General features: G+C 41.1%; 1 protein-coding gene and 1 non-coding gene across 2 annotated transcripts in view; one reads left to right on the top strand and one right to left on the bottom strand.

Moving 5' to 3' along the window:
* Znrf3 (zinc and ring finger 3) overlaps window positions 1-22,154 on the bottom strand; it is a 159,889-nt gene that overhangs the window by 43,681 nt on the left and 94,054 nt on the right. The window contains exon 2 of the mRNA XM_031339871.1: window positions 18,653-18,778. Within this exon, the coding sequence (XP_031195731.1) occupies window positions 18,653-18,778 (126 nt within the window). The remainder of the gene's footprint in view (window positions 1-18,652; window positions 18,779-22,154) is intronic.
* On the top strand, window positions 21,982-22,088 carry LOC116071550. The gene has a single exon (XR_004110961.1). It is a non-coding gene; the product is annotated as a U6 spliceosomal RNA (small nuclear RNA).

Raw genomic sequence — 22,154 nt, 5'->3', positions numbered from 1 at the left:
TCAAAGCCGAATCCCGTGCCCACCTGGCCAGAATCCCGTGTCCCGCAGAACAGGGACCCCGCGAGAAACCCCGGTCCGTGGTAAACAAGAACATGATCAATAGTGAAATCGAGCAAAAAACCATAAAAGTACACTCTCTTTCTACAGGGACTGAAGACTGAGGCCTCACACCACAAAGAATAAGAGTCATTCAACTTTAAAGTTAGAAGGGCTTGCTGGGCATTCCTTTAATCTCAGAACATGGGAGGAAGAAGCAGGCAGATCTCTGAATTGAGGCCACCTTGGTCTACAGAGTGAGTTCCAGGATAGCCAGAACTATAGAGAAACCCTTTCTCAAAAAACAAATAAACAACCCAACAAACAAACAAACAACCCCTCCCCCCAGTCAGAAGGGCTTAGATTGGGAAGAAACAAACAAAATCATATATCTATACTATATAGTATCTATCTATCTATCTATCTATCTATCTATCTATCTATCTATCTATCTACTTATGTCTCACTCTCTTCAGGTTATATACCTGATACCTAAGAAGGCCTAAGGTTAGACAAAGAATCTGGGAGAATTGGCTCAGAACATGTAATTTACAAAACCATCATCAGGACTCCACAACCAGTGCTCTAATATTCAAAGCTGTGGACTTTGAAATGACAGGGTCTCCAACTCCAGTGATTAAGAACACAGTTTAGAGCACATACTTTGCCTACCAAATTGGCAATGGTTAGGATGACATTTTTGGACATTCAGTCTTCTTATCTCTTTCCTTAACAAATTTGGTATGGGCAGGTCAGAAAAAAAAAGGAAAAGGGATAGATTTTTAGGAAACTATAATCTACATGAAAGAAACTAGTAGTTTTTTAAAAATTAGTTCTTTAAGATGCTTCTTTCTCTTACTAGCCTCTGAAATATTTAAGCACTAATAAGGTATTCGCTTTCTAGGAAAGATTCTACTCTGACAACAGACTAAGGGCATCAGTGGAAGAGTTGATAGTCCTGTGGTCCCTGTTTGCCAAAACCAGGCAGTGAACATAGATTTTGGGGTAAGCAAAACTTATCACCATCAGAATTCCAAGTTCTAAAAACCTTTCCAAGATGTTTTAAGTAGAAAATACAGTTAACTCCATCAAAGTGAATTCTCTTCTAGTTATATAAAGAGTACCTGTGACCTGTTAACTAAATTCCTATCACTACAGGGAAACCTACAGGGCAAGAAAGAGGTATTCTGAAGGCTGACAAGGAATCAGGAAAGCAACACCAGGATAAAAGCCCAAATAAAGAATTGCAATCCTTCTATCCCTGGAAAACAGTTGGCCCATATGCCCTCTGCTGTATAGTAAGCTCAGACAGACACCAAGCTGCCAGCTCTGAGAGTTAGGGTTCAGGCTTGGGATCTAAAACCAGGAGCCCTCCATTTATTCCAGCCTCAGCTTGGAGCACCTTCCAAATCTCTAAGCTATAAGTTCTTATCTTCTTTCAGCTGGGAGAGCTTGTTCCCTACATTCTGAAGCAACTGTCAAACCTGGAAGCCTGGCTCTGGAAGAGTGAGCAGGCATCACTTCCCTAGTCAGTCTCCAGGGACAGAAAGCAAGAGCCATCTTTTAACTTCATTCTCTGCTGGCCCAAAAAAGACAGGAATCTGACCAAGGATATCTAACATTAGTCTCCATTCCCACATCTTCCCCAACCCATCATTTTCTTTCCCCTTGCCCACCCAGAAGACTGCTACCTCTGATAAGGACCTTAGACTCTGCACTCTCCTTCAGTTTCTATGATTTCCTAAACAAAGAGATGTAGGGAAAACACCAATCTACAAACTATAAACATCTACAAGGGGGCTCACTAAGGACTGGGAGCACTTCCTAGTACTGTGAAGTAGCACAGCCTTCCTTGGCAAAGGATAGGTCTTCCTCCTGGCAGGAGGGTCAGAGGCCTGGCAGAGGAGCCTCTCATTGTGTGCTCCCTAGGGCAGGCAGCAGGGAGTCTGGGAGGAGAAAGGATCCCTTTGAAGCACATGGTGTTAAGAGCTTCCCAGTGACCATGGAAACAGGCACAGTGGGTTCCAGCCTGAGAACCAGGGAGTGCCAGCCTGGATTCAAACACAAAACATACACAGGACACACAAGATCTAAAAAGCCAAGGCTAAGGATATGTAGTCTGGCTGGCAGGAACTGAGAGGCTCCCTTTTAGAAAAATCCAGTCTATGAAGCTGTGCAGGTTGATAGGAAGTGGGGAGATTCTTTTCATTCCCAAGGTTTTCTTCTCACTAGTTACTGCCCCTTGGGTTTTATTCAACACCTCATCAGGTCAGTATAGCCGGACCTTTAGTTGGCCTGCTGGCAGCCAGACCTGGATCGAGCAGGAGGTGATCAAAGGAACCATCACTGCAGCCACACTCCACCCCCTCCTCCTGTGGGATGAGGCCCCTGCCAAGGTGATCCAGTGGAAGCCACTGGGGGAGGGTGAGAAAGAGACAGCTTTCATGTCTGTCTTTCCCTTAGAGGAGATACAAAGCACAGCAAGACAGGACTAGCAGGCCAGAACTCCCTACTTCTGGGATGGGTGGCTGTTCTTAAGTGAAGGCATTGTAGGAGGGGGTAGCCACCTAGATTGGCACCTGGGGTGTGCTCTGGTGCCCTGATCTTGGAGCCCTGGAGACCAGCAGCCCTGTACATGGTGCTTCTGGATTCCCTTTCACAGCTGTCTGCCTCTTCCTGGGATGAAGTTACACTGAAGTCTCCATGTTATCTGAGAGTCTTTGTGACATTTTGGGCTTAATTTTGTCAGGGTTCCAACTTAAAAGAGGGAGAGAAAATAAGCTGGCTTTTCTTTTTGCCCCCAAGCAAGAAGAGAAAACCATGTGATTAGAGTGTGTTAAGGAGGAAAGATCCCAGCTTACAGATAAGAGTATCTCTGTCTTGTAGTAGAGGAAATCAAAATCAAATCTGGCTCAGCACCAGACCAGGGAAGGTGCCAGAAAAAGGCACAAGTCCACTTTAGCCACTGGCCCAGCTGCAGGGTGAGCAGGGCAGACTTCATTACACCAGCTTCTCTTGAGAAAGGCAGTGTTTGGACAGGCCTGCAATTTGAGAAGCCAGTTAGGTACATTCTCCCTTTCTTTCTTTGTTGGGCTGCCAAAATATTTACTTGACTTCTTAACTCTAAATCTCTGAAACACACCTGGATTGCAGAAAACAGGCAATTTTCTTATTTTTTTTCTCTAACTCGTGTAAGACAGTCCAATCTAAGCAAAAATAACAATATCATGAGGGGGTCAGGAAGAAAGGAAGGCTGGTAAGAAATGCCATTTTGCATAATTCAGTCACTTAAGAGGTTGGTAGGTAACCTGGACTCTTCAGTGTGTGGCTGTGAATTGGGGATGGTTGGTAGTTCCCAGGGTTACATGAATAACTAACAGATTTTACAGCTGAGCCTTTTGCAAATCAAATGGATTTTATTTGGCTTTTAGGAGAGAGTCAGTTTCTATGCCAAGTAAAAGTCTGTGTGATAGTCAACTGCATTTTTAAATTATTATTGTTTTTTTTAAAGATTTATTTTATGTGTATGAATAGACTGTAGCTGTACATATGGCTGTGAGCCATCATGCTGGGAATTGAACTCAGGACCTCTGCTTGCTCTTGCCCCGCTCGTTCAGACATAATACACTGTAGCTGTCTTCAGACCCGCCAGAAGAGGGCGTCAGATCTCATCACGGATGGTTGTGAGCCACCATGTGGTTGCTGGGATCTGAACTCAGGACCTTTGGAAGAGCAGTCAGTGTTCTTACCCACTGAGCCATTTCACCAGCTATTGTTATTGTTATTACTTCTTCTTCTTCTTCTTCTACTACTACTACTACTACTACTACTACTTTAACTATTTTACAAAAGTTGACTGCCTTGTAACATTAGATTGGGGACCATGTACCAGGGAGAAAGGGATGCTGCAACCACAAAGGCTGAATTTACTTTAGGTGAATTTCAGATGATAGGAAAGACCCCAAATCGGCTGAAAAATAAAATAGAATTGGGAGAGGGTGTGTGGTCTTCTGAAGTTTTTAAAAAAGAACTTGGGAAAACAGGTCTAGTAAGAGAGAAACTATGTGTGCCCATTTCTCTTTGTTATGTGTGCCTGCCTATGAGCCCATTTGCCAAGGTTGAGTGGCCTACAGTCAGGCTTCCATACAGACTGATTCTCAATGAAGCCATTTCACTGAGATGGGTAGATCTCAATGAAAAGGTCTCTGTTGGTACTCATCTTAGGTTCTCCAGAATCCCAACTAATGCTTCTCCAGAATCCCAACTAATGATCCTACCTACCCTTTTAGCTCTCAGGCCCCAAATCCTCCTGAGAAGAGCCTGGACATCAGTTAGGGAAATAATCTACAGTCTGCTGTTCATCAGCAAACCTTTGAGAGAAAAACTACTTTGAAAACATTTTGATCTTGAACATTCTAAAATAGAACTTTTTTTGAGCTGTTCTCTTTTCAAAAGCACTAAAAGCACAGCAGCTGTGGGAGGCTTACTGACAGCTCTCAGTAGCCAGCATCCTTTCTCTGGCAGCACTTCTGTTACCTTTGTTTAGGTAGACAGTCCTGTTTTCCCTTATTACAAATGATGGAATGTACTTTTAAGCCCATGGACATAAGGTCTGAAGGTTAGACAGCAGGGGCATCCGGTCATGAAGACTTTCTGGGATTCTAGGAAGTATTTTCTAGAATTATTATGAACCTAAAAATCAGGCTTCTGGATGGTGCCTCTCTCATCTTTCCATATTCATAACCTAGCTATTCTGTTACTACGAACTGAAGGGACCTGACCACTGCATGTCTAGGTCACCTGCCACCCTCCCACTACTGGATACTATGGTCAAATAGCCTAGGTGGAATCAAGGGATTCTAAATAGCAGATTAGAACAGGGACTAGTGATACAGACAGATCAATGCTTGTTGGTTTCTCTATTAACTTAAAAGCTTTAGGAGAAAGGAAAGAAACTTTTGTAGGAATTCCAGAAGGCCCTCAAATATATGTCTATAATAAAATACCACAGAAATAACTAGTAGATCTCATCAAGGTAATGATTACCGAGACAGAAGATCAAAATACAAAGAACCAAAGAAGTGGTGACCTAGATTTTATCAAAATAAAATAGTTTTGCATTGCAAAAGGACTTCATCAAGAAAGTGACATGACAAGAAAACCCATGGAGTAGGAAGAAATACTTGTTAATGATCCTAACACAGTAGCACACACCTGTAAATCCTAGCACTCCAGAAGCAGAAGCAAGTAGATCTCTGTGAGTTCAAGACCAGCTGGTCAACATAGTTAATTCTAGGCCAGCCAGAAGTATATTCTGAGTCTCTGTCTCCTCCTCCAACAACAACAACAACAACAACAACACAAAAACAAAACAAAACAAATTACTAGTTAGCCTAGGAAAAGATGTTCAACATAGCAAGCCACTGAAAAAAAAAGCAAATCAAAATCCACAGCAGGCAGGATGGCAATAACCGAAGTCAAGGAGGGTGCAGATAACGCAGAACCTTTACTAGAAAAACGGAAGAGCAGTGAAGTACACACACACACACACACACACACACACACACACACACACACACACACACCCCTCATCAGTGGTGGGAATTGTTTATATATCCTCACTTCTTTGTAATATTGGGGATTAAACCTAAGAACTTTTGCACACTAACTAAGCAAGTCCCAGGTACTGCCATTTAAAAAGTTTGACAGTTCCTAAAAATATATGAAAACCAACTTGTGTGTGTGTGTGTAAAAATCTGTACCACTAGGGTGGTGGAATATGTCTTTAATCTTAGCACTCGGGAGATAGAGGCAGGCCAGCCAGGTCTACAGAGTGACTTCCAGGACAACCAGGGCTAATAGAGAAAAACCCTATCTAAAAAAACAAAAGAAAACAAAAACCAAACCAAACCAAACAAAAAACTTGCTTGAAAATGTTCACAGTAGTAATGTTCATAACAAATAGAAGCAACTGGTAATTCCCATACAATGGAATATTATTCAGGAATATCCATAGGGAGAGCTGGGGAGTTGGTTAAGGTTGTTAAGAACACTTGCTGTTCTTGCAGCATAGTGGAATAAAACTTCAGTGTGGTAGCTAGGGAATATCATTCAGATGCGTAAGTACCAGCACAATACGTAAAAATTGTGGGACTTAATTGCCTATCACAGTGTAAAACCAGATATGGTGACCACATGCCTATAAACCAGCATTTGGGAGGTAGAGGCAGGAAGATGAGACGTCAAAGGTTGCCCTCAGTTATTCTCTAAAGCCAGGTTGGCCTATGTGACATCCTATATTTTAAGCAAAATAAGCCCCTCACCCCCAGGGGGGAAAAAACCAAACCATTAAATATAGAAATGATGACAATGAGCAGAGATTCTGAAAGTAACTTCCATACTGACACTCTGGTGCACAGATGTGATATATTAGATGGTAGATGGAGATTAATCAAGACTCCTTGTTCTAGGGAAAAAAAGCACAAGCAGGCACCCACTTTATCAATTACTTTAAATGTACTCACAAGCATAGTTCACCTAGCTCAAGAAATGAGTGCTTTCTTTTCTTTTTTTGGCAGTTTCCTGAGTTTTCCAGCTTTAAAAATTATAGGAAGTACAGGGATCCTAAGAGTTCAAAAGAGGGTTTGGGAGATAGAATTCATGTCCTCAGTAAAAGCAATATGAGCTCTTAGCTGCTGAACTATCACTCCATTCCCCAAAATGAACGCTTTAAAACAAAACAAAAAAAATCACAGTAGCATAACATCATGCCAAAAAGACATCCAGATTTGATAGTAAATACAGGATATTATCATGAATTCTATAATTTACTATTTTAGTACATATGAATTTTAATATAACACTATTATTTTTTACTGCATTTATTTACTGGGTTATGTGTGGGGGGTACACATGTATCAGGGTGCTCATATTAAAGTCAAAAGACAACTTGTAGGAGTCAGTTCTTCCCTACCATGTGGGTTCCGAGGACTGAACTAAGTAAGGTCAGCAGTCTTGGTGGCAAGTGTCCCAGGCTGCTAAGCTATCTAAAAGGCTCAATATATATATTGAAGACTGGGGTACATAGAAGGCTGGAAATCACTTTAAGATGGCTCACTGGGTAAATGTGCTTGCTGCAAAGCCTGGGACATGAGCTTAATCCCCAGTACCAACATGGTAGGAGAAAACCGACTCTTAAAAGCATTGTTTTCTGACATTGTGCCATGGTGGCATGTATCTGCTATCAAGCACACACATATGCGCAATCACCAGGGCTACATAATAGACACCCTGTCTCAAAGAGGGAGAGGAGGGAGGAAGAAAGAAAGAAAGAAAGAAAGAAAGAAAGAAAGAAAGAAAGAAAGAAAGGAAGGAAGGAAGGAAGGAAGGAAGGAAGGAAGGAAGGAAGGAAGAACAAAAGAAAGAAGGGAAGGAAGGAAGGGAGGAAGGAAGGGAGGGAGGGAGGGAGGAAGGAAGAGAAGGAAAGAAAGAGGGGGGAGAGAGAGAATCAAATGAGTCATTTCAACTATAAAATTTGTGTTTGGGACAAAGAATTAAAGTCTTTTTTATCTTCCCCACCAAATAAGACTTTCATACAAATGTTTTAATCCTCTCCACCCGGAAAAGCCTTTCTTTATGCAAAGGCCACAGCTCAGTTCTAGAAATGTGATGGCCTGGAGCTGCGACCCTTTTCTCTTTGGTGGTCCCTTTCCTCCTCCTTCACTTCCTCTGTGCCAATTCTTTTCAGACTAGCCAATTGAATAAGCTTGTGAAGTTGGAACCCAGCCAATGGGGAAAAGACAGTCACCAAAGTTAGAATAAAAACCCAATGCAGAGGCAGGTGGTTCTCTGGGAATTTCCGACCAGCCTGGTCTACAGAGTGAGTTCAAGGACAGGCAAAGTGACAGAGAAACCCTGTCTTGAAAAACCAAACCAACCAACCAACCAACCAGCCAAACCAAACACCAATATATTTCCTGCCTCTGTATTTGCCCTTCTGAGCACATTCTCTTAATCAGAAATAAAGTTTGCCCTATCCAGACACACTGATTGGAGTAGTAGTCCCTTTCTTTTTAAGCAGTGGGGCTTGCCTTTAATCCCAGATTTCTGTATCTCTGAGTTCAAGGCCAGACTGGTCCTCAAAGTGAGTTCCAGGACTGCTATGAGGTTTGCCTCCCTTTCTAAGACCAGATTCAGATGCCTGACCATTCCTTTTTCTTCTCATCTGTGTTTCTCTTTGGCTGTCAGAGACAATTTTTCCCCCTCTGATACTTTGGGTTTCATTACTCATTCTCTAAATCCCCCATCCTGCATGTCAATCATGTGGCCTAACTCTATGCCGGCTTAACTCAAATGGCATGTCTTTATTTTTCTTCTTTAGGCGGCTTCTATAATTTACAACTTTCCTGCCTTGGGTTTTTCTTTTAAATTTAAAATTGTCCTTGCACTACCACTTGAGTCTATTGTTAAATTCTTTTAATATTGAGACTAATAATTCTAAGATGAGGCCAAGATTTCTTCAGTATCATCTGACAAACACAAAGAAACAACTTAAAAATTTTTGGTAACATATTTAGTGGCGTTTATGGGGATATAACAGAAGCTTTTCTGGTCTGAGGACACAATATGATTTAGCTTGTACCTAGGAGATCCAGATGACACCTCTGTTGAAGCCAGTGACCAGCACTCCCATAGCCATTGGAATAATCTGTAGAAAAGAAGACTCCTGAAATTAACAAATGAAAAGTGGCAGGTATAGAGAGGCTTCCTCCAGCCAAAGCTTCACACAGCCAAGTAATCATGCTCCAAAAGCCAAGTGTGTGTGAGAAGGGTACTATGTAATGACCCTAAAAGGTCACCAACAAATGGTAATTAACAATTGTCTCTAACTCTAGTTCCAGTGGATCCAACACCCTCTTCTGGTCTCCATGGGCACTCATCATTCACATGGTGCACAGATATACATTTAGGCAAACAGTTATACACATACAATAAAAATAAATCTTAAAAAAAAAAAAACAACACAAAACCAAAGAAGTTTTAAAAACAAAAGAAGCAACAAAACCTGAGATTTCAAGTGACATTAAAAAAAGAGAGGGAGTGGGTAGGGGTAGAGAGATGGCTCAGTGGTTAAAAGCACTGGCTGCTCTTCCAGAGGACCTGAGTTCAATTCCCAGCAACTACAAGGTGGCTCACAGCCATCTATAATGGATCTCACGTTCTCTTCTGTCATGCAGGAATGCATGGAAATAGAGCACTCATATACATAAATACATTTTCAAAAGGAGAGAGAAATCTGATTTTTTACAAATGAATCAGTTGTTCATAAATAGATGATAAAGCTGAAAACTTTTAGCCTTTAAATAGTAATCCAAATTTTTATTTTTAAAAAAATCAATAGTTGGGAGATGGCTCAGAGGGAAAGTACAGGACACCAGAAAATATCCTCTGACACTACACACATGATATGGCAGGCATACACACACACACGTACACACACACACACACATACACACACAGGTGAGGCTAGGAATGAAGACAACAGGTTCTTTGCATGATCCATTTTTCACTAAGAGTATGGGTAAACGTGAAAAACTAGAGCAACAGGTTATACTGAAGAGAGTAAGCCAATTTCTTTAATTAGCACAAGAAATAGCAGTTTTTCAGGATGACTAAAATCTATTGGTTTTAACAATGGTTACGGTAACTGAAATATGTTTATAGTTTTATTACTTAAATATTTTTTTAAAGAAACAACATACTGTATTAAATATGTAAAGTCTCACCTACATGGGCTGGCTTATAGAAACTAATAAAGTATTTAAATGAAAAATGTATTTTATTATATTTATTTATTTATTTTGGGGAGAGTGAGGTTGGGCATGGGCATGCCGTGTGTGCGTGTGCGTGCACAAGTGTGTGTGTGTGTGTATGTATGTATGTATGTATGTATGTATGTGTGTGTATATATGTATGAGTGTGTGCATATGTGTGTAGGTCAGAAGATACCTTGTAGGAAGCATGGGTCCGCTTTCCACCATGTAGGTCCCAGAGGTTGAACTCAGGTTTTTAGGCAGGCTCTTTTACCTGCTGGGCCCTCTCATTGTCCCCTTTTATTGTTTTATAACTAGATTTGGGAAATAATATTACATAACAGAATAGTTCCCAGGAACTACATGCATGTGCCCGTTTGTTTAAGTTAGTATCTTTAGAAAGGAAGAACGAAGTAAAACAATGAAAAGATTTGTGACAGGAATCTGAGGTCTTGTGACCAAGGCCAGCAGACAAGTTCCCCTACTTTGTCTCCAGGTGATCCTATGCCTATGTGAGGAGTATAGCAGAATTTTACTCCTATGCTATTCAAGTACAGTTTGTGTGTGTGTGTGTGTGTGTGTGTGTGTGTGTGTGTGTGTGTGTGTGTGTGTGTTTAGGTTAGAAATGTCTATAATTTCCATGGCCTTGGTAGCTGTCGGGGAAGCTCTCATATCACCTTTCACCATAGCTAGAAACTGATGCTTAAGCAAGTTAATGCATATGCAAAACCAGATGTGTTAATGAAGAGCAGATGGGACTGTGGGCTTGTCTACATGTAAGGTTCTGAACTACTGACCTGGTAGCTGCACTTTATATAGTATGAAGACTTAATACATTGAAGTCCTAACTTCTCAAAGTACACAAACTCAGGAGCTACCTTTGATGAGCATTTGGACAGCCTTGCTACCATCTCTTGTGTTCTACAACAGCTTGACTTCAGCTCTAGTGAAAGTGGATCAATGGCTGGGGGCAATGCTAAGGACTACCAAGACAGAAGCAGCGTTCCTTGAGTCCTGGAGGGGGCAAGCTGCCTATATCCCTTGGTTAGCAGTCACAGAATTTGCTCTGTTCACTTATTGGGTCTTCAAAACACCTTTAAACCTCCCAGTTGGTTTCAGTCTTTTATAGCTAATGATGTATCTGATTTTACACACACACACACACACACACACACACACACACACACACACACACACACACACGTGAGATATTTGATCGCACTGTGAACCAAAGGCTGTGAACTGGAAAAACCTTGTTGTGAAGTGGCTTAGCCCTAGCATACACCTTTAAACCAAGAGTTTTCTGTAAACAAAAGCTAAATAAAGTCAAGGGTAGGTCAAGAGGAGGAGCAAGTAACTGGCTGAGAGGGAATTAAAAGAAAAAGGAAGACATTGACGGAATTTAGACAGCATGGAGAAAGAGGAGCCTTTTCCTTCTAGGACTTCAGTGGATTAGGAAGCTCAGCTTGGTGTTTTCTTTGCCTCTCTGAGTTAGCAGGCTTTCATCACAGTGTCTGGCCTCTGAGTCTTCATTTGGTAAAATCGAACAGTTGGGCTTTTGTTTTAAAAACAACAACATATTCTTGTTTAATACAGTCTTTTAATCAAGAGCTTTATGGAAGATTTGAGTGTAAATGAAAAGCATCACTTAAAAGGTCTGACTTTCAGACCAGCCTCATGACCTCAAAAACAAAGTGGTATTTCCTAAATTTTTCCATTCATATCAAGCCAATCTTTTCCCCCTGGTCTGATTTCTTTTACCAAATTCCTTTCTTGCTTTTTTAGCCAAATATGGGACATATTTACCCATATGTTCCTTAAAATAAATCTGTACAGTCTTCCAAACTTCCTACCCAATAAGAAACTCATTTTAGGAAAGGACTCCCATTTGCTCAGGAGAAGTAAGTTTAAAGACAGAAGGAAACTTGAATTTCTATGAATTTGACATACTCGCATGTGTATGTATATGTACATGTATGTGAGAGTAGAGGCTGGAAGGATAACTTTTAGTTAGTTCTCTCCTCTCACTATGGGCTTAGAAGAACAAACTTAGGTTATTAGACTTGTGCAGTTAACTGAACTATCTTGCCAGTCCATCACAACTCTTTATAGAAGGAGACTTGCAGAATTCAAGGCACTTGACACTAAATGGCTTAAAGTCACCTGGCTTTTGCTGAGTAGAATTACCATTCATATACAGGCTATTTGTCTTCATGGCTTGGGTTCTGCATACATATGTCTCAATGTGCAAAATGCAATGAAAGTATAAGATAAAAATATAGAATAAGCCGGGCGGTGGTAGCACATGCCTTTAATCCCAGCACTTGGGAGGCAGAGGCAGGTGGATTTCTGAGTTGGAAGCCAGCCTGGTCTACAGAGTGAGTTCCAGGACAGCCAGGGCTACTCAGAGAAACCCTGTCTCAAAAAAACCCAACCAACCAAACAAAAAAAAAGTATAGAATAAAAGTGTCATGTACTGAGAACAATGAGGCACAGAAGGGAATGACAGAAGAGTTAGCTTCCCAAAAGTAACTAACGGATGTTTGCATGTCATAATAAAAGAGGGCTTTCTATTGATATGAGTATTTGAGGTCAAATTATTCTTTACCTTCTATTTTTTTTTAAGTTGTTTTTAATTTGTGTGTGTATAAGCATTCTGCCTGCATGTCTGTGCACCAAGTGTGCATCTGATACTTGAGGATGTCTGAAGAGAGCACGGAATCCCCTGGAACTGGAATTACAGACATTTGTGAGCTGCCACGTGGGTGCTGGGAACTGAACCTGGATCTTATAGAACAACAGATACTCTTAACTGTTGAATCATTGCTCCAGTCCTTTCCTTACTTTTATCTGACAAATACTTTATGTAGTCTGTGCTGACCTCAAACTCACGATGATCCTGTTGATTTCTCAAGTGCTGGGATTTCAGACATAAATCAACCCATTTTATTATAATTATTTATACCTACCACCATAGTCTATATACTGCAAAATGATTTAAGAAATACTATATTTTATTTGGGTAAAATACATAATACGGAATTTATCATTTTAATTATTAAGTGCACAGGTCATCAGAATGAAATATTGTCAATCATGGCTATCAATAACCTCTAAAATCTTTTCATCCTTCCAAACTGAAATTCTACACCTAGTTTAAAAAACAAAACAAAAACAAAACAAAACAAAACAAAAAAAGCTTTCCTGTTCCTATATTCCAGAGTCTGGCAACCAGCAATTATTTCACTCTTCTGTATTTCTAGATTTCACTATAAAAGTAATACAACTTTGGGATGCTAAAAGAAATAGGAAGCCGGGCTGTGGTGGCGCATGCCTTTGATCCCAGCACTTGGGAGGCAGAGGCAAGTGGATTTCTGAGTTTGAGGCCAGCCTGGTCTACAGAGTGAGTTCCAGGACAGCCAGGGCTACACAGAGAAACCCTGCCTCGGAAAACCATAAATAAATAAATAAATAAATAAATAAATAAATAAATAAATAAAGGATAATGAGGTAAGGAGAGGAAGAGAATGTGGACAATAAAAGCCACTTTGTTGAGTATATCCATCTGTGCTAGGAACAATGACCAACAATAGATGTTGGTCACTCTCCTTTAGATCTTGCTCCAATTTAGGGAGGTTGGAACATGTAGAGGGCTGAGTGACTGCAGGGGTCAGAGCCTGGGACTGCTGAAACTGGGAGTTAGACTAGAGCTTGGTGGTTGAGTGCTTATCTAGCATGAGGGTTGTGGGGAGCAGCTAGCTAACTTCAATTCCAGTATATGGAAATCAAACAGTTAAAACTGGAGTTTAAACTTGGATTAATAGGAAAACATCCCTTGGCCCTGACTTCAGATCATCTTGGTCACCAGGCATGAGTCAAAGTTCACTAGAGAAACATAACCAATGGAAGATTTGTGTGTGTGTGTGTGTGTGTGTGTGTGTGTGTGTGTGTGTGTCCCTTTTCTCTCCAAGCTGGTTTTTGCCAGTGTTTTATCGTAGCAACAGAAAGGAAACTTTTACTTTGCAATGACATTTCTGAGACTCTGATCTGGAAAAGGGGGCAGAAAAGCAACCTTAGCACAGGGTGCAGTTCTCTATCAACCTTTACCCTTAGCTTCACTGTAGTTCATCAAAAGGGCCAGTTTTTAGAGCAGTTCCTCTGCTCATGATGCAGCAGGTTTCTTCCCTGTCACTCTGTGGACTCTTCAGTCTCTGCACTGTATGTCTATGTGTGAAAACTGACCAGGACAGAGGCAAACATAATGAACTCCTCACTAACTCCCTTGACTAAAAATGGTTGATGTTTGGGCCTATACAGTTCCCTTAGAGACTGCAGCAAAAGGGTACCTTATATTCTCTGTGCAGCCTGGATGCTATTGCCAAAGGCAAATTATGTCATTCTATTAGAATTCTTCAATAGCACCTTTGAGATCAAATTCCCTCAACATGTAAGCTCCGTTCCTCAGCAACTTCCCACGCCTCTCAAGAAGCTCTGATTCCTTTTGCTTTGCTTGGTTCTTCCCCATCTCATGCTTTCACAGTCCATTTTGGCTGGCATCCCTTCAGTCAACACACATGACCCAAGAGTCTTCTCTCAATAGACCCACCCACTTCAAGTGACCTGGGATAAACTGATAACATCACCCACTAGCTTGTGATAGCATTCTTGACCTAGCAACTACAGGGGCCTACTTAGGGATAGCAGCTCAGTACTACTCCAGCCCCTACTCCATTCTGAAGAACACATTTTCTTCCTACCCTCACACATGATAAGGTGAGACAGGCTTAGTTTCTTAGTGTCTTCAGCCCCATTACACAACTGATCAGCCTAAAGAAGAATGCCTGATTTGAGACGGGCCAATGAATCCCTTTCCTAGAATCTTTTTAGACTCAAAATCAGGAATATGGAGGTTGTATCTCCTGAGTAGGTAGGGGCAGGGAGATAAAACAGGTCTATAAAGAGATATGGAGAAGGGGCTGCTGATGTGGTGTGGAGTGGCAGTACCAGATGTGGGTTCTATGACACAGTTCAACCATCAGAGCAAATGCCCTATCTGTGGGAGAACTGTGATTCTACCATGTAGAAGCAACAGTTCTGACCACACCCAGTTGATACTGAAAGCAGCTAGTGTTTATTATCTAGAAAGACTGACCAAGATAAGAATTCAACATTGGTGAAGTACAGAACAGTTCTGTTTCAGCTACAGGGTCTTGGGAGCCCTGTGATCTCAGATTGTGTGGAGAACCTTACTAGGACTCAGTTTCCTTACCATAACATGGGAGTGTGGACAAGATGTCAGTGTAACAAGCAAAGGCAACCACAGCTCCTCACAGTGTTCAGGGTGGGTACATAAGCCAGCTTCTGAGCTAAGTGTTCCGCTAACATCTCATAGCCCTACAGCAATCAGAGAGGCAGTGCTTCACAAAGGAGCAAGGCACCAAGAACTAAAGCTGCCTTTCTAAGGTCACTCAGCAAGGTATTCTAACATAAAATCCTGTAAATGACTGTACATTTCCCCACAGCATCTTCTGAAGCATGGACAGAGGCAGGTCCAGGCCTGCTGGATTTACTGCATTTCAAAACACTAGCACAGAATTGTCTATCTGGGGTTTGGGGCTTATCCAGCCTGGAATTTCAGAATTCAGTCCAAGTGAATTCTGCTAGAAACATCATGAGAGTCTCCATGAATTTGAAGGGTCATAATAACCAAATTAAAATTAATCTTTTAAGTTCTTTGCAGCCCTGTAAGATTCTTAATAAACACTATGAAACTGAAGGGATGACATGCCCAAGGCATACAGTCTCTTGCACTTTCGCAATGATTTAGGATTCTTCAAAGTAAGCTGCCCCCCAAATGTCAATTCTACTGTTTTACTGTCACCGGGTTAAGTTCTATAATGAGGGCATTAGGGAAGATCCTAACCTTGATCCAGAAGCTCAGAATTTCAGACAGCAAGGCCCCAGAACATCATCTTCACACTAAGTAAAAGAGAAATTGCTGCAGAGATCTGCCTGAGCCTGGCCTGAAGTGAGGCCTGAGGGGCATCCTGGCCCACTTCTTCCCTGTGGTTAAGAGTTCCCCCAACTCTACTTACCTAGTTGATTTTGTCAGTACCTTTACAGAATAGAAAATATTAAAAGGATATGATCATAAATTATTTTTCTCTTATGAGCTTTAAAGTGTTGAATTCAAAAGCCCTTGGTAATACATCAAGGTGATGAATTTATGTCTCTTGCTTTTAAGATAAAACTAGATTTGGACTCTTAGAGAGGCATTTATTTTTTCAAAATTTTGGGGGTTTCAGCTTATGATTTTCTGTGAGCTGGCAGGGTAGGGTAGGGTTGGAGGGGACTGTGTCTAGCCCTCCTAGTTTCCCATAGGCTTTTCTGTGGCAACAGAGACAAGTTTCAACGTACACTCACAGCAGTTCATCCATTCCCACTTGCACACTGGGCCGGCTGAGTTTCTTCCTATGCCTTTTAATTTCTTCTTCATTTCAGTGCTAGCGATGGAACCCAGGGCCTCACATGCTAAGCAGGAGTTCTGTCACCAAGCTACGTTCCCAGCCCAATTCCTTTGCCTTTGTGCTTCTCCTTGCCAATCAATCTTTGCTATAGCCACTGAAAGTCAGAAATAGAAGGAAAACTATACTGCCTGCAGGGGACTGGCATGCTGAGCTGCTGGGAGAGTCACTGTGCCTTCCCCCACCAGACTCTTTTTGTTTCTACTCTTGGGAGCCCAGGAAAGTAGAAAACAGAGTTGGCAAAGTCAATGAAATTAAAGTTGTGAACAGGAAGGAGGAGGTGGAAGATGAGATTGTTCTGATTCATCATACCTCCACTACTAACCTACATTTAAAGCAAAAGGGAAACCATTTTACTTTGGTTCAGGCATCTTTACTAATGACTTTACTCAGGTGTCAACTTTTAAGACAGACAACAACAGCAAATGTGCGCTGCCTTGTACCATGCCCTAGTCTCATCCTTTCCCAACAGAAATAAACTGCTCTTAGGCGGGTGGAGCCACACACATTCAATAACTATTTCCTGATGAGTAAACACAAAAAGTGCTCAGTAATTCAATATATATCTAAGGTTTCCATTCCGCTGGCTTCACAGACTGGCAGGCCAAACCATATGAAACTCACCAAGTAAACCACAGTGTACTTGGTTCAGGCAGTGGAGGAAACAGTTTGGTTCTGAGAGACTTCAACAAGTACCCATCACTAACCATCAAAGGACAATAAGGGTTACACTGTGGGACCCTGTTCCAAACCATTTATAGACACAAGAGATGGATCCCCACTGGGCCTTGAGTTGGGGGGAAGGGAGAACAATAAAGCCAATAAGCTGAGTATAGAGCAGCAGCAGCTTAACCTAGAGGCAAATGGCCTACAAGACACCTATAAGGAGAGCACTGTTCCTGCTGTTTGGATGTAGCCAGCGTTTCCCCTAGGAAAATACTATCATACTCTCAGGAGGGTTACTGCTCTCCTAACAGTCATTAGGACACTTTGGTCAACTGAAAACGATGAGATATCAACGCTGATCCACCTCAAACACCTTTACTCAACTTAGTGAACCATAAACCAAACAGGCTGTAATTCCTGCCAGGTTTCTCACCCAATGAAAGGGCAGGAAAACTTGACAAGAGTCATGCAGTTTCTCAAAAGGGATAAAAACCACAAACAAATTAGGCTCATGAGGATCTCCATGACCAAAGACCTTTAGGAGTAGTTGGCAGAAGATTCTCTAGGTTTTGTGACAGCTCTCTGTACCAATATCACTTTTCCTCTTGCCTGGATATACAAGAAAGCCCCAGCTTCCAGGAATAGGCTGTACTTGTCTTCCACAGTACACAGATCTGTAGCATTAGGGACCATAAATAGGGGGGCTATCTTTCTTCCAACCAAAACTTCAAATTACTTTCACAAAAATGATTCACTTTAAAACAGGTTATGACCCATCATGTTAAGAATTCCTGATGGATGGATTTCCAAAGTGAATTTATTTCTATCGTATACTACAATCAGAAGTTATATTAACCTCTAGCACCTAAAAAGCATGTTTTGTTTGCTAGTGCCTCTAAATGGTGTGCCAACAGCCAATAGTGACACATGAGGCACCTGGCATTAGATCTCAACTCACCTCCTTGTCACTTGTGAAGTAAGTTCTAATGCAGGGCCATAACTGCTGTCTGCTATTCTGAAACCAAGGAAGCTCTAAATAGCAAGAGTTTTTCCATAACATACATTACAGCAAAAATTAATGAATTTGGAGATAATGCAGCTGTGGGCTAAGAGGAGGCTGTTTAGGCTTCAGTTATCCCACTTGATGTGACTATCCATATCGTTTGCTACACATATAGGAACATGTATGATTATTGAGTATGGTCCCAGGTCCCCAGGGTTACTTACAGAAAATATATACATCATAATACTTCCTAAAGCACCCCCACCCCCAATCTCAGGTCTAAAACCTCTGGCCCCAAAGGTATTTAAGGTAAAGTATTATGGATTTCTAATATTAAACCATTTCAGATAAGTAGTTGAGACTCCCAGGGAAAACAACTTGTCCAAGGCCATATAGTAGGCAGGTATACAACAGACTCTGAGGCTGGAGCCTCCTACAGGGCCAGAACGCATGAGCTCCATGTTGTGTGAGCTATGTCTGCTCACACAGCTTCAGAAGGAGTGCTATGCCAGCATGGCTCTTCTTCAGAATCTGCTATTTGAAACTCAGGAAAATGCTTAAGTGGAAAACGCCAACCACAATGGCAGTGACAAAGAAGACCTGGTGCTTACCTTGCCCAGGACAGTGAGACATGGTTTGGGGTCCAATTCTGGCTGTTCGAGCTTCACCACTCCTACCCAGCCATATTCATACAAGTCCTCTTCATCATTGTTATTACATAGGCCTAGTGGGTGCATCTAAGAAACAAAATGGAAAGAAAATATCAACAGGCCGGTCACAGACTGTTTTGACCCACTTCATGCATTTCTTATTGTTTATTAAGCAAAAAACACTTCAAAACTTCAAACTTTATGGCAGAGAACAGTTTTTTAATCCACAGGGAATTTCAATTCATTACAGTGAACTGAACACTGAAGAGAACACAATAAAACCCCCTGGAAATAGATATTATAAAGGGGTGGAGAAATGACTCAACAGTTAAGAGCACTGACTGCTCTTCCAGAGGACCCAGGTTTCAATTCCGAGCATGCACATGATGGCTCACAACTGTCTATGATTCCAGTCCCAAAGGATCTGATGCCCTCTTCTGGCCTCCATAAGCACCAGCCCTGCATATGCTGCTATACAGATTTATTCAAACATAACATCCATACCCATAGAATAAAATGAAATAAAAATATGTATGTACTGTATACACATATATTCATGTGTATGCAGATTTATGTAGGTATGTGGAGCCTAGGGGTTGATGTCAGATGTCTTCTCAATTTCCCTTATTTTTTTGAGACAGGGTCTTTAAATGAACCTGGAGCTTTCTGATCGGGCTAGAATGGTTGGCTAATACGTCTCAGAGATTCTCCTGTCTCTGCCTGTCCAATGCTAGGTTTACAGGTGTATACCACTGTGCTTGGTTTTTACTTGGTGCAGGAGATTGAATTTAAGGCCTCATGTTCGCACAGCAAGCATTTTACAGATTGAGCCATGATTTTAGTCCCTATAAATATATATTAGCTACTTTCTCTCAGCCTTCAAAGTAATAGTTGTCCAAGGTGGAAGCCACCTGGTAAAAGGGAGAGAATGCATCTTATATAAATGCCAATCTAAATTACTACAAAATATCATTAAATCTAACACTAAGCAATTGTTAAAAATCCAAACAAACCAAAAAAACCAAAAACCCAAACAAAAACCCAAAAACTAACCAGGATAATAGGTTAGACCTATTAATAGGCCTTCTAGGTCTTAAGGTCACATTAACTTATGCATGAGGGCCTAGAGACATATTCAGGACTTTATGAGAGAACTGGAAATGTGGCAAATCATCAGTATAATTAGCAGGCTATTTTAAGATTATAAATGGTTACTAAATAGATGACATTCTTTGAAGTCTTTTCAAAATCTGTTACACATCACAAAACAGAAACTAGGTAAAGGAGCGCCAGCTTGTTTTCTCATATTCTAAGCTTGAAAAGCATAGAAATCCCAAGGTCTATGTTTAAAATTCTAGACTGACATATCAGGCTATTCTGTAGCAATTTTCTCACATGTTCTTTAAGATCCAGTAAGTTCTAAAGGGAAGCTCATTAAAACTCAGAAGTTCTAGGGCTAGAGAGGTGGCTCAGTGGTTAGGCTACTTATTGCTCTTACATAGGACCAGTATTTAATTCCCAGTATCCACTTGACAGCACACCATCATCTTTAACACCTATTCCTGGGGATCAACATCATCTTCTGACCTCTATGGGCATAGACATGGTGCACATACATGCAAGCAAAACATATGTAGACATTAAATAGATCTTTAAAATAAAAGATCATTAAGATTCAAGAAGTAAAATTTAGAGTCTCAGGAAGGCACCTCCCTCTCTAAGCTTACATAAAGTCATAAAGATTACCAAGGACACAGAGACCAACTATGTTGCCTAGCAGAATGGACCCATCAAGCTACCCCTAAGAGTCCCCAGACTAGCTAAGTGGCCTGTCAGAGATACCCTCTGACCTGGTGAGTTACCTACAAGTCAAAGAGTGTGTTCCAGCTCTTGTCAGCCATCATCCATGTTAGAGTGGGCTTTGGAAATGCAGCTGTCTTTAAAATTATTCCTGTTCCTGTACATAGCTCTTAATCCATACTCCTGTAAGTGACCCCCCAAAACTCAATGGTTTGTCAACATGTACCTAGGTGGCATCTGTACTTTGGTCTGTTCTTGATTCCCTATCTGAGACAAGCAGACATTTGTTCAAGATTCTCCAAAGAATAGTGTCAGATACCATAGACTCCAGAGCCCAAGAACAATGTGGAAAGAGGAAATTCTCATAGATAACTTACTAAGTTATAAGCCTAGCACTGTATGTGTAAATGTCCCCCCTTTAATATTTGTTTGTTCATTTTTATGTATATGAGTCATTTGCTAGCATGTTCGCCTGTGTACCAGGTGCATGCCTAATCTTCTCAGAGTGAGTCAGAACCCCTACAACTGGACTTACAACTTGATGTAAGCCACTTTGTGGGTGCTAGGAATTGAACTTTAGTCCTCTAGAAGAACATCCATGCTTTTAACCACTGTCCCATATCTCCAGCCCAATGAGTTAAACTCTTTAAGTTGAAAGGTATCTTTAGATTTGTATTAAGAATCTTCTAGGGCCAGGAGTCTAGGGCATATGACTTTAATTCCAGCACTTGAGAGGCAGAGGTAAGTAGATCTCTGTGAGTTTCAGGATAGCCAGGGCTACATAGTGAGACCCTGTCTTGGGGAAAAAAAACAAAACAAACCAAAGAACCTTCTAGATTCTACTACAGAAGGGATAACAGCTCCAAAGACATCAATATCCTAACCTTCATACATTTTAGCTTACACAGTAAGACATGCTGGCATATGTGACTAAGCATGATGAGATGGAGGTTTCCTGGATTCTCCATATAGGCCAATGTATCAAGATTAGTATTGTTCTAAGCCAGTAGATCTGTAGTAACTTAGAGCAGCAAATAGAAAGCTAATGCATATTATTCCTTACTTGTTTTACAGGTGAAAACAAAAGTTCAAGGTAAATGACCTTGTTTTCCAAGACAACATGGGAGAGCAAGTAGTACACCCAACCCAAATGATTCCATTGGATGACTTTCCACTCTACTCACTTGATCTGTGCCTCTTCACTTGAGAGCTGACTGAGAGAAAAAGACTGAAAGAAAAAATCTTGAGGAGAAAAATGTTTATAGCTTTAAGTCTGTTGTAGTCAAGGACAAAGTGCTATTAAATGCAGGCAGCAAAAGGAGCAAAGATATGGAAAGTGGGGCATGTGTCTGTGAAGGAAAAATAAGACTAGCCATTCCAAACTTAGGGAAGAGGTACAAAAGATGGAGGAAGAATGAAACTAGACTGATCAGTAGTAAAAAGAGTCACAGTCTACAAGCAAAAGAGAAGGACTTAAAAACTAGAATGGAGTGCTCGCTTCGGCAGCACATATACTAAAATTGGAACGATACAGAGAAGATTAGCATGGCGCCTGCGCAAGGATGACACGCAAATTCGTGAAGCGTTCCATATTTTTAAGAACAAACACGGTATGCACTCTCTGATAAGTGGTTATTAGCCCAGAAGTTTGGAATACAGGAAG

The sequence above is a fragment of the Mastomys coucha genome, unplaced genomic scaffold (assembly GCF_008632895.1).
Source record: "Mastomys coucha isolate ucsf_1 unplaced genomic scaffold, UCSF_Mcou_1 pScaffold22, whole genome shotgun sequence".
Taxonomy (NCBI): domain Eukaryota; kingdom Metazoa; phylum Chordata; class Mammalia; order Rodentia; family Muridae; genus Mastomys; species Mastomys coucha.
This window is presented reverse-complemented; position numbering and strand designations above follow the sequence as displayed.